At 38.7% G+C, this 12,015-nt stretch overlaps 1 protein-coding gene across 1 annotated transcript in view; it reads left to right on the plus strand.

The window, feature by feature from the left end:
- The window catches only part of Ush2a (usherin), a 689,504-nt gene that overhangs the window by 81,704 nt on the left and 595,785 nt on the right, over positions 1-12,015 (plus strand). Inside the window, 3 exon segments of the mRNA XM_031338301.1 lie at positions 270-454; positions 885-1,106; positions 2,224-2,317. Coding sequence (XP_031194161.1) covers positions 270-454; positions 885-1,106; positions 2,224-2,317 — 501 coding nt within the window.

A 12,015-nucleotide genomic window follows, 5' to 3' on the forward strand; every position in this document is an offset into this window, starting at 1 on the left:
GCTTTATGAGAGTCATTTTCTTTGTTTGTATCTTTAAAACAAACATAATTTGTTTGTTGTAATTTACAAAACCATTGAGAATAGGAAGAAATATGTAATTATAGAGTGTGTTGCCTTGATTGTAGGTCTGAAATTTCTAGATGTTCCTTAAGTTGTCCATCACAGTAATGAGGAGGAAGTGAGCCTTAATATTCAACCGTGATGTCTTGGCTTCCTACCTTGTGTTCAGTTTCACCGCCCCTGACAATAATGGAGATCTCCTTCCTCAGGTGTTTCAAATCATCATCCAGCTCTCCAGCCCACAGCCCATGGCAATTCGAATCCAGAGGAAGAAGGCGGACGGCTCTCCCTGGGAGGACTGGCAGTATTTTGCCAGAAATTGCAGTGTTTGGGGAATGGAGGACAATGGAGATTTGGAAAATCCCGATTCTGTCAACTGTCTCCAGCTTCCTGAGTATGAACCCCTCAAGAACAGTTATTTTTAATGAACCAGTGCCTTGGTGCTAGTCTGTGGGCCAACCAGCTACCTTGGCTGGAAGAAATCGCTCTCTATCATTGGCTTTAGGGAGGCTGAGTGACTCCTGTCTCTCAGCGTTGAGTTTTAAACTGCTTGCAGTTTCTTGTAAGGGTTGAGAGCATTCCCCTTTACAACCCACTGCTGCTGTGGAATGATATCGACCTGAATTTGCCTTCCCATGAAACTCCTAGTCTGTCTCTTTGTGATGACCCCACTTTCCTGATATATGAAATAAGTGGAATGTTTCCCCAGACTGAAAATCTTGAGATTTTACTGGCACTGTATAGAAATAAACCAAGCTTGTGATTTCTATTTGATCACAACTATAAATAGATTTTTAAAAATATAAAATTTCTTTCCTTGATAGTTTTATCCTGTTTTCCCATGGTAATGTCACCTTTGACCTTCTGACATCTGGACAGAAGCATCGTCCTGGGTACAATGACCTTTACAACAGCTCCGTGCTTCAAGAATTCATGAAAGCCACTCAAATAAGGCTACACTTCAGTGGGCAGTACTATCCGGTTGGGCACACTGTTGACTTGAGATACCAATACTATGCCGTGGATGAGATCATTGTCAGTGGGAGGTATTGTTCATTTCCAAAGTTTTGGATGCACTGTGATTTTTTTCACTGTGAGTTTTCTCCTAAAGGAGGTATTTGTTGTACTATTAAAGGAAAATGCAGTAGCTGAAATCTTGGAACAAGCCAGATCTAAGCTTGATATGATAAAATAAGTTGTCCTTCTACAATTTTACTGGGAGATTTTCATCTGAGATTTCCCTGTATTTTATGTAACCTTGTTATCAATGAATTTGTAGAAGGGATTCTCAAAGCACAGTATTTCAAAGGTTGGAATGCATGTAGATTAGTGTTTGAGTAAGCTTAATCCTCAGATTATAATTTTTAAAAAGAGAAAGAAAAAAATACAATACTTTAAACAAACATGACAGAATTTTTCATGCTTTTTACTTTGTTTTAGTATATGATTTATAATATTCTCTATATTAAATATAAGATAATTTGAGATTTAGTTGTAGTACCAGATAGTTGTAAGCATGACACATGATCTTCTCAAATTCATAGTTTCATAGTGTCACCTGTCTATCATCAGATAAAAGATCTCTGTGCTCTTAATTATTGATAAATTTATCATCCCAGTTAAGAATATGACTCACACTGAAAAATATAGTTTCAAGTCTAGCCACCACCCTATCCAGTGTGGCAACATACGTATAGAGTACGCTTGGGATGGATTATTCTAGAAAAACAGTCTATCTTGAAGGTCTAGAGGGATGCCTCCCCCCAAAACCCAGAAGACACAAAATACTAATAATTATTTTATATAATATAATTACAAAAATACTATTTAAAAAGTAATATTTTCCATCTCATTTTGAAACAAAAAACATAAATTGAAATCTACAATTTCTTCCTAGGGGTATCTTGAATATTTTTAGCAAATGCCTTCCTGTGAGAAATTCAACATGGTTAGAGGGGTCACTGTGCACCTCAATTCCCTTTCTAAGGTCTCTTCTAAAGGTGTCTTACAATTACACCTTTACATGTCACTGATGCAAGTCACCCATGCGATTGAAGAGAGTCTGGTTCACCTTTCTTGAGTGTACAGTGTGCATGTACATAAACTCTTGGATGTGTTGGCAGTGAATTGCTTCTGACACATGTGTGCCCCTCACATCCACAGATGCCAATGCCATGGCCATGCTGAAACCTGTGACAGAACCAGACGGCCTTACAAATGTCTCTGCTCTCCACACAGCTTCACTGAGGGGCCTCAGGTATGTTGATTCATCGCAGAAATCTCAAAGGAAAAGGGACGGGTAAATAGAAGTGACTAGAAAATTAATTATGATCCCAGATTCAGAATAAACTTAAATGGATAAAAACATAAAGTATCAATTTTTTAAAAAAAATATTATTGGGAAATATAGCTACTGATAAAGTTGAAACTTGTGTGTTTAAATCTAATCTCAAACAAGCTATATCTGAAACAAAACCTGGAAGTTTTTTCCTTCCCTTTCTTGGTTTATCAGCTTTTTATGTTGACCAAAGTTAACATCTAAATTGTCGTGATAGGCTGACACTAGACAATAAAAACTTCAATTCCTTCCTCTGAAAAATACTTGCTTGAAAGTACCTGTGCCACAAGGGCATGGCACGCACTTGTGATCACAGCATGTGAGTGCGGAGATGAGCTCAGAATGCTTACGTTACAAGCATAGGGGCTTGAGTTGCATCCACAGCATTCATGTGAAAACCTGGGCATAGCAGTGCCCACTTGTAATCCCAGCGTTAGGGAGGCAGAGACTGGTGAGTCTCTGGGGCTCTCTACCCAGTTATCTCAGTCCATCTGACCAACTGCAATCCAAAGAGAGATGCTTTCTGAAGATGGACATAACCTGAGGAAGAACACCCAAGGCTGTCTTCTGGCCTTCACATGCACATCACATGTGAACATGAGTGAACATAGATATGGGCAAACTCACACATTTCTAATTTAGGTCTAGCAGGGAGAGGACTTCCCCAGGTCTATGTGAGTCTGAGGCACACTGATGGGAGAGCCAGGATACACTAATCTACAATACCATGTTTGTGTAACACAAATGATACAAGTGTAGCTGGAGTATTGTTTACAATCTTGAAAACTTTAATACTAGCAAATATCTGATTGTTGTAGAAAAATCTCAGTCAAAATGTCAGTTTTCGTTATGATGTATCCAAGATTGCATTCTTTAAACATTTTGTTGATTTGAGAAATTAAAAATAGTATTTGATTAAAGCCAAGGTTTGGGTCACATTTCCTGTGACTACTGAATGCTGTCACCAAGCCACCATTTCTTATTTTGTGTGCCCGTGGCAGTGTATGTTCATATTTGTGTGCAGTATATTTCTTGATATTTGGAAACATCTTGTCTTTAAATCACCTTTCAGGGGTTGGGCAAGATGCCTTTCTGTCCTCTGAAAGACTTAGCCCAGTCTAAATCTCTCTCAACTGCAATGGGAGTGTGTACAGCCGCAAAGACCAGAATGCACTGTAAGATGCATATGTCACCTGGTGCTTGGTGCTGGGCTCGAGATAAAACTACAGGCCACTGCATGTAGGACAAGTACTCTGAGCTGAGTCATAGCCTGGGACTCTGTGTTGTTGAAATGATTTACTTGTTTGCCAGTGTTTATCTTTAGACAGGGTCACTATAGAATATTCTTCCTGACCATCAGCTTGCTCTGCAGCCCATGTAGAATTTGAATTCATGATCCTCTTGCTTAGGGGTCTTGATTATCAGTATGGCAGGCCTACACCACCAAATTTGGCAGTAGAGAAGATTAATTTCAATAACTTTGGTTCTGTGGCTTACAATATTGTTTCCAAAATTAAATGAGTCAGATTGATTAATTTACTCATTACTGAGTCATCGACGAAGATGTGCACATGCACGTTACACACACACATGCACACGCACGTGCACACACACACACACATACACACACACACCAACTTAAAAACTGCTCTTGATTGATTTAACAAGCAGAGTACAGAATTTAGCTGGTACCCACAAGCTAAGCTCTTCTCTGGCATATTTTTTTTTCTCTTGATGTGGATACTCACATGTCCTGATAACATGACATTGCTTAGCTCCCTCTGATGTTAAATGATGCAGACTGTCTCAGCCTCCCCCCCCTTACATCTCCCTCTCCTCTTTTTATGCCCCTTCTCATTTTACTCTAATTGCTCACATTGATATGCTTGATATTTTACGATACCTGGATGATTTCATGCTTCTCCTTAAAAATGGGGGCATTAAATGAATCAAAGTTCATGATTGGTTTTGGAGTCAAGTTGTGATTGCTGGACTTGGAATCAGGTGGTGCCTGTTAGACTCAGAGCTAGTGAATCAGTTAGCTGTAATTTAGAATGAGGATATATTTCAATGCTTCTTCTTTAGATAGCATCTTTGGAGAAAAAATGAAAGTAGACCTGCATAAGTTTTCTCTTTGTCCTATTTTGATAATTTGTGAATTTAGATATAAATAAAAAAATGCCATGTACTCAACTTGCTGAGAAAAGTTCGTCAAGCGAAGCTGAAGGAGAATTGTCAATAGACTATTAAGTTGTTTTCAAATCATCCAACCATAAGCTTTTCATGTTCTGCTTTTTAAAAATGTTCTGATTTGAGCCATCCATTCATCTCCCTTGGGACATCATGTTCTTTTGTAAAGGCCTGGAAAAGGGACAGGAGCAATGTCCACAGGTAACAGTGTTAGCCCAACCATTAAGGGTAGTCCTCAATAAATGGGGCATTTGTGAATGAGCACCATTGGACACACCAGTGAAAATGGAACACTTGAGAGCATGCTAGTTAAGGGTCCTCAATAAACGGGGCATTTGTGAATGAGCACCATTGGGCACACCAGTCAAAATGTGACACTTGAGAGCATGCTGGTTCTGGGCAATTTTCTTTTCTGTGAGAAAGTGTGTTTAGAAGACATGAAAGGGGATTAGCTGAGGAGAAACGGGAGGCACATACTCAGGGGCCCACCACACTTGGCCTCATCCTGTGCTCTCCTCACTTGTTCAGAGACACGAATCATGATCTGACAGTGGGAACAGTGTTTATACAGTTTTGAAATTCTTTTCAGATAAAATTTTCATTGACTTTATTTGATTTAATTAGGAGACCTATGTAAAATGTACTGATATAGTGACAGTCTGACAGACCACAACATTCATTATTCAGAATACAGTCCAACTGGCCATCTATTAGTGACAATGGTTAACTTGAATGGTTTAACCATTCCAAAGAAGAGGAGGAAGAAGATGAAGAAGGAGAGTGAAGAGGAGGAGGAGGAGGAGGGGGGAAGAGGAAGAGGAAGAAGGAAGAAAGAGAAGAAGAAGAAGAAGAAGAAGAAGAAGAAGAAGAAGAAGAAGAGGTAGAAGAAGAGGTAGAAGAAGAAGAGGTAGAAGAAGAGGTAGATTGAAGAAATATAATAATAATAGTAATAATAATAATAATAATAATAATAATAATAATAATGGAGAATGAAAATCTACTCTACTTAATCCTAAAAATTATGCTTACTCTGAACTGACTTAAATCTGGACTTTTTTTTCCTGTTATTCATTTATAATTTGTAATTGCTAGACCCTGGACCTTAGGAAGGCTCCCTAGCTATCTTTAATATTTCTAAAGAATTCTAGTACATTTTTGGCATTATATTGGCAATTTAAGTTCTTGACTTTTATGATATATATGATAAAATAATGGTCCATTTTATCAATAGAGAACACTTTTAGAGGGCTTGTGATGTGACTTCCCAAGGAGGACCAAAGCTGCACAAGATGAATATACTCAGCCTGTTTGGAGACTGATCCAAGGCAAAAAGAAAAAAAAAAAGAAAGGAAATTTAAAATACTAGATACTAGCCATTAGCCTAGCTTTCAAGTGGAATTAAGTATTTCAACGTAGGGTGAGTATTGCATGTCATAGTATTTACATTAATCATCAGAGAGCTGGCATGGGGAACATATCTTCCAATAATTTCCTTTATTTTGTTAACAATCATTAATACTGATGCACCTATTGCAGGGTGTCTAAAAATCTTTCATCTTTCATTAACTGTAGATTCACATAAAGTTATTGATAAAGTAACACGGAGACGTTGTACACCTGTATGCATGTGCACTCAAAGTATAACATCTTCCAAAACTAGTCTGTTCTCATTTCTCTTAGGATGAATGATTTGTACACCGTAGAACACACTCATTTAATATCCAGAGTTGGGAGGGTCTGAGCAGTTGTATAGTCAGCAGCATATTAGGATAGAGAATGCACCTCCTACCCCAGATATTCTCTTACATTTTGACATCAGGACTCCACCTCCAACCTCTCAGTCCCGTTTAGCTTCAACTGCTGTCAATATCCATTCTTCTGTTACATACAGGCTTTCAAACCTCACTCTACCAACTCCCTCTTTAGATCTTTTTCTAACTACTTGCAGTGATATCTAAATCAACATAGGGAGCTGACATTTTACTTGATCAGGTTACCAACTTGATCAGATCCACCAGCCAGTGTAGATAGAAATCATACAGCATAGTAGAGCCAAGGGGATTTGCAAGTCCAGGGTTATATATTTATATAATTGCTAATGTGGCCGCATTGCATAATATACCTCCCAGGCCTCTTGACTTCTGATCCACTGCCTTTTGACTTACTAGTGAGCCTTGGAGACAGGTTCTCATGTAACCTTGGGTTTCTTATAGGCGGAGGCAGCCTTTGAACTCCTGAGTCTCCTGTCTCGGCCTCTGAGCAACTAGAGCTGTCCATCTTCTCCACAATGCCCAGTCATATCTGGGACTTTGATGTTCAAGTGTTGGCTGAATCTACTCTTTAGAAAGGTGTGACTAGGTGAACCTTGCTGCAATCGGAATTCAGTCTCTGTTCCCTTGACTAGCTGCAGTTCAGCCAAGAGTGATGCAATGTCCAGGAAGTACGCCAGGGCTGGTACTCCGCTGGCTGCTTAGCTATTCCTTCATCACTGTGTGACATCATTACCTGCAAGGAGAGCCAAGCCCTCACCGGGTAATTTATTAGTGACCATGAATGATTCTCTCATTTTTTTTTTGGCTCTAATGTCTGACCCTTTTATAACATTAATCCTGGGTCTTATGAATTAACTAAGATCAAACACTCAGTGTGCATTTTCGTTAGTATTACAAATAGCAGAGCCAGCATGAAACATTTTATTTAATAAGCTTTCCTACCATTCAATAAGCCAGAAGATGCCAACATCACACTTCACAATGCTCATTATGTTAAATGGATATTTCCTGTTATTTTATGGAATAAATTCCTTTACAGCACTGAAATCCAAAAGTGTGAGTCACCATGACCAGCCTGCACCTCACTGATGCTATCTCATCCATCATTCTTCCAACACTGCTTCCGGCTCTCAGCAAACAGTAAGATGCTACTCCAAGTGGATCCCATTTGACATTCTAAGTTTTAGTAATACCAGCAAGTTAATCCATTTTCACTAGCATTCGGACAATACATTTAATGAATCCCAGTATGAGAAATTTAATTTTCTCTCTGACACATGGTTCTACCTTAATAAAACACAATTTATTTTCTTGCAGTTGGTATATACATAAAATATAGTTAAATGAAAAGAGGTTATGGCCGTATGGACAAATGTATGTCTGTGGAAGGCACAGATACAATAAAAAAAAAATGAGAGTAATAAAATATAGTGTTTGAAAGAGTAAGAGTGAAGAATTTTCTCAAGTTGAGCATATCACGGCTTTTCTGAACAGATTAGACACATGGATCAAACATAATGGGTCTGACAACTGCCAAAGACAAAGAGCAGATCCTACAAGTACCAAAGAGAATGAAACACACAACAAGACACTGGGTCAGAAGAGTCAGGTGAAATTATGTTTGGCAGTAAGCACAGATGAACCCAGGGCCTAGATTAGAGCTTGCAAGTGTAGGTTGAAAGCAGCCAACAAACCCACATTTGCAACTCTAGACAGACTTGTGTAAAGATTATCCCCAATAGATGGGATATTGAAGTCTTAAAACTGTATTACACATCGTTACGTAGAGGCCACTTTCACGCAAGTATATGGTGAGCATGCACCCCAGTCCACCACATACCCATTCCTGTCTCCCTGCTTCTGAACAAGCTTGCTTTCTGTTTCTGAAATACAGACCATGACAAGCAACTTGGAGAAGAGAGGGGTTTCTTTGCTATATACCTCCCATGTCATGGTTTATCAGTGAGGAAAGAAAGCCAGGGCTAGAATCCAAGGCAGAACCTGAAGCAAAGACTAGGGAGGAAGGATGCTTACAGACTTCTCCATGGCTTGTTCCAATTGCTCATTTTATACAACCCAGGAACACCTTTCTAGGCAGGCAGCACCACCTACAGTGAACGGGGCCCTCTCACATCAAACACTAATCAAGGAAATACACAAACTTGCCTGCAGGCCAATCTTACAGACACATTTTCTTGGTTGAGATTTTCTCTTCCCAGATGACCTTAGCTGTGTCAAGTTGACAAAAACAAACAAAAAAGAAATAACTGCCATGCCTTTCCATTAGCTCATCTGTCCATTTATTTCTTGACTCTTTCATTTCATTTGTTTAGTATGTATGTGTGTGCGTGTATATGTGTGTATGTATGTGTGTGATGTCATGAATAAGTCTAGAGCCCATACATGACATAAAACAAAATTGATCTGACTGACACTAGTTTAGTTCACATATATGATTATGTTCAGTTGTATTCATTTACCCACCAACAGTGTAACTTTACACTTCTTCATGGCTGTACATTTTGTTGTATATATAAATATACACCATGTTTCCCTTATGAATATCTCTGTTGCAGGATTCCAAAGCTAACCCCATAACTCAGCTCTTGTATATAGTGCTGCACTAAACACTAGTATGTGAGTGTCTCTGTGATAGGTTGACTTGAAGTCATTTGAGTGAACACCCAGGCATGCTATACCTGGGTTATTGACCTTAGTATGAGACACAAATTCCCAAATTAATAGAAGAGTAGGAAAAATTTCAAGATATGGGCACAGGCAAACACTTTCTAAATAGGACAGAAGTCGTTCAGGAATGGACCAAAGCAATTTCATGAAATTAAAAAGCTTCTGCACCCCAACCAGCAGGAATTTACCCCAGGCATGCAAGGATGGGATACTGCAAAACTCAATTATCAGTCTCCATAATGCACCACATAAACACACTAATGATGTCTAATGTGACATTATAGATAATTTTCAGCTGTAACAGAACATTTGAATCTGGGTAATACATAAAGTCAAGAGCTGAGCTTAGCCTCATGGTCTGGAATTTCAGGAACAGGACACTGGCAATTTTTGAACTTACATAAGGATCTCATGTAAGTTCAACTCTTGTTATGAAGTAGTTGCCTATTGAAAAGAAGGGAGACAACACATGGGACCAGGTACTTGGCCATACTCTCATTTTTCTGAAAACTAATTCATTGTTATGATAAAGACATGACATCCTCTTGGTGATCCATTTCTAAGACTTTCTGTAGTTCTAACCAAATTTCTGCTTAGGTTTTGGCAGCCAGACCCCATCTAATCCATAGTGCATATGAACAGTAGAATGAAAACATGATAAAACCTGACACCAACTAAAAAAATCAATAGCAAGTGTGATACAGTGTTGAGAGGCTAGGATCTCTCCTGCTGAGAGCAAAAGCACAGTATGGACTAGCTCCACTAACTAGTTCTTAGATCACAAACAAAGTACTAAAAGTAGGGTGTTAGCATGGCCCTTCTGCAGGAATGACATAATTCTCCAAAGCATTCAACATGTAAGCAACAACAACATTTCTATTAACTAAAAAGGGATAAGGGCTTTGAGTGCTGACTGGGAAATTAAGAACATTTGCTGCTCTTACAGAGGACCTGGGTTCGATTCCCAGCTCCCACATGACAGCTTATAATAGCTGTAACTCCAGCTGCAAGGTTTCCGGCACCCTCTCCTGGTCTCCACAGGCACTGCGTGCACACAGTACACATAAACAAAAGCAGGCAAAACGGGCTTAAACATAAAATTAAGATAAACTACTTTTAAGAAAAGATGTACAGCTTCGGAGAGAAGAAATGAACCTGCCCTTGTAGACTGTTGACAGGACTATAAACAATTCAGAAAAATCTCTAAAAGTGATCAAAACAATGCTGAGAATTATTGATTCATAGCATGCATGGCAGGACACAGGGATGAGAAAAGCTAGGTCTAGTACATTAACTATATTCCAGCTAAGGCGTTTGCATGAGAAGCAGCATCCTGTGTATTAACACTTGGTGGAAAGAAGTATTTATGTACGAATCTGACCTAAAAGCTCAAGATCTTTGTGATGAAACTACGTACTTCTGGTGACACACATCAAAGACTGAATAAGAGATACTTCTGGTTCGTAGATAAACTTAATATCATGAGGATGTCAGTTTTACTCTATATGAAATTTCACTTAGAATACCAACGAATGTCACAAGTTAATATTCTAAAGTTTTCATGGAGAGGCCAAAGATGCAGAATAACTGATATAACATCAAAGAAGGAAGTTTGGGCTATAATTCTCATTACTACAAAGCTATAGCAAGACAATGTGGCATCAGCTGCAAAATACAGAAACAGATCAATGGAATATAGTCCAGACCACAGAGGTAGATCCATAACACTGTCCTACTTATCTTTGACATATAAGCAAAGGTGATAAAGTAGAGGTCACGGAAAGTTGTCAACAAATGACATGAGAATAAATGGATATCCTTATTCTAAAATTAAATAAATAAATATAGCATCATTTTTATACTCTGCAAACATTGAATCAAGTGAATCATGGCCATCAATGTTAAATGTAAAATTAAACTCAGAAGGTTACCCGGAAGAAAAATCTCTATGACTTTTAAGTACGACAACGACTCTTTAAATAGACATAAAACCAACAATGAAGAAAGAAGACACAAGAAACTGACCTGTATTCATGTCAAACCTTCTCATCCACAAAGGGGGATGAGAATGGGTCACAGACAGGAAGAATATGCTTGCAGAAGAGAAGTCCAGTAAATGAACTCCCCAGGATTCCCAGGATCTATTTTTCAAAAGCCACAACCTGGGAGAAAACTGGGCAAAACTCCTGAGCTTGAGACCTGTCATGGGCCTTGACTGTGGTGGAGCCTTCCTCTGATCTTGCAGCTTGAGTGTCCAGTGTTGCCTTGAGAAGAAGCAGGCCAGTGTCTACGAGGCTGAAACACAACTGAACGTCGCAAATGAGATGCTGGAGGCTTCAGAAAGAAAGAGGAGGAAACTATCTGCCTCAGCGGACAACGGCATGATTTGTAAATATGTTTATTTTCATAGTTGAAGCAAAAATGTTAAAATCATTGCTAGAAAAATAGAAGGAAATTTTAAAAACCCACTCACCAAGTCCTCGTGAATTCTTCCCAAAACCCTGCCAGAATTTTTCTTGGTGGGCTCAATAGAATGGGGAAATGTAGGAAGTGAATATATGGTGCCAACAATTAATAGCTTTAAAAAAAAACCACTGAAATCAAAGTATAGACAACAAAGTCATCCCACCCCTCTCTTTTATCTTATCATACAACATTAAAAGTTATTACTATTGTCTATAAGTTAGGTGACCACAGTAGATGTCAGCAAGCCTTTCCATTATGAGTGTTTTTAAACAAGTTTTAAAATGAAAGTTTAGGTAGTCATTTCTCAAAATTTCCATTTCTGTAACATTGCTTTAAAGAAGTTTACATCCTTAATAATCATTCTTTAGAACCCAAAAGTCCAATTAATCCTTCTCCTATACCCATGCATGTGAAAACTTACCAGTGTTCCTCCACCAACCACAGAAAGTGATTCTCCCCAACAGCCATACATGCCTCTAACTCCTCAACTATGGACAGAAC

Source organism: Mastomys coucha, unplaced genomic scaffold (genome assembly GCF_008632895.1).
Source record: "Mastomys coucha isolate ucsf_1 unplaced genomic scaffold, UCSF_Mcou_1 pScaffold1, whole genome shotgun sequence".
Taxonomy (NCBI): Eukaryota; Metazoa; Chordata; class Mammalia; order Rodentia; family Muridae; genus Mastomys; species Mastomys coucha.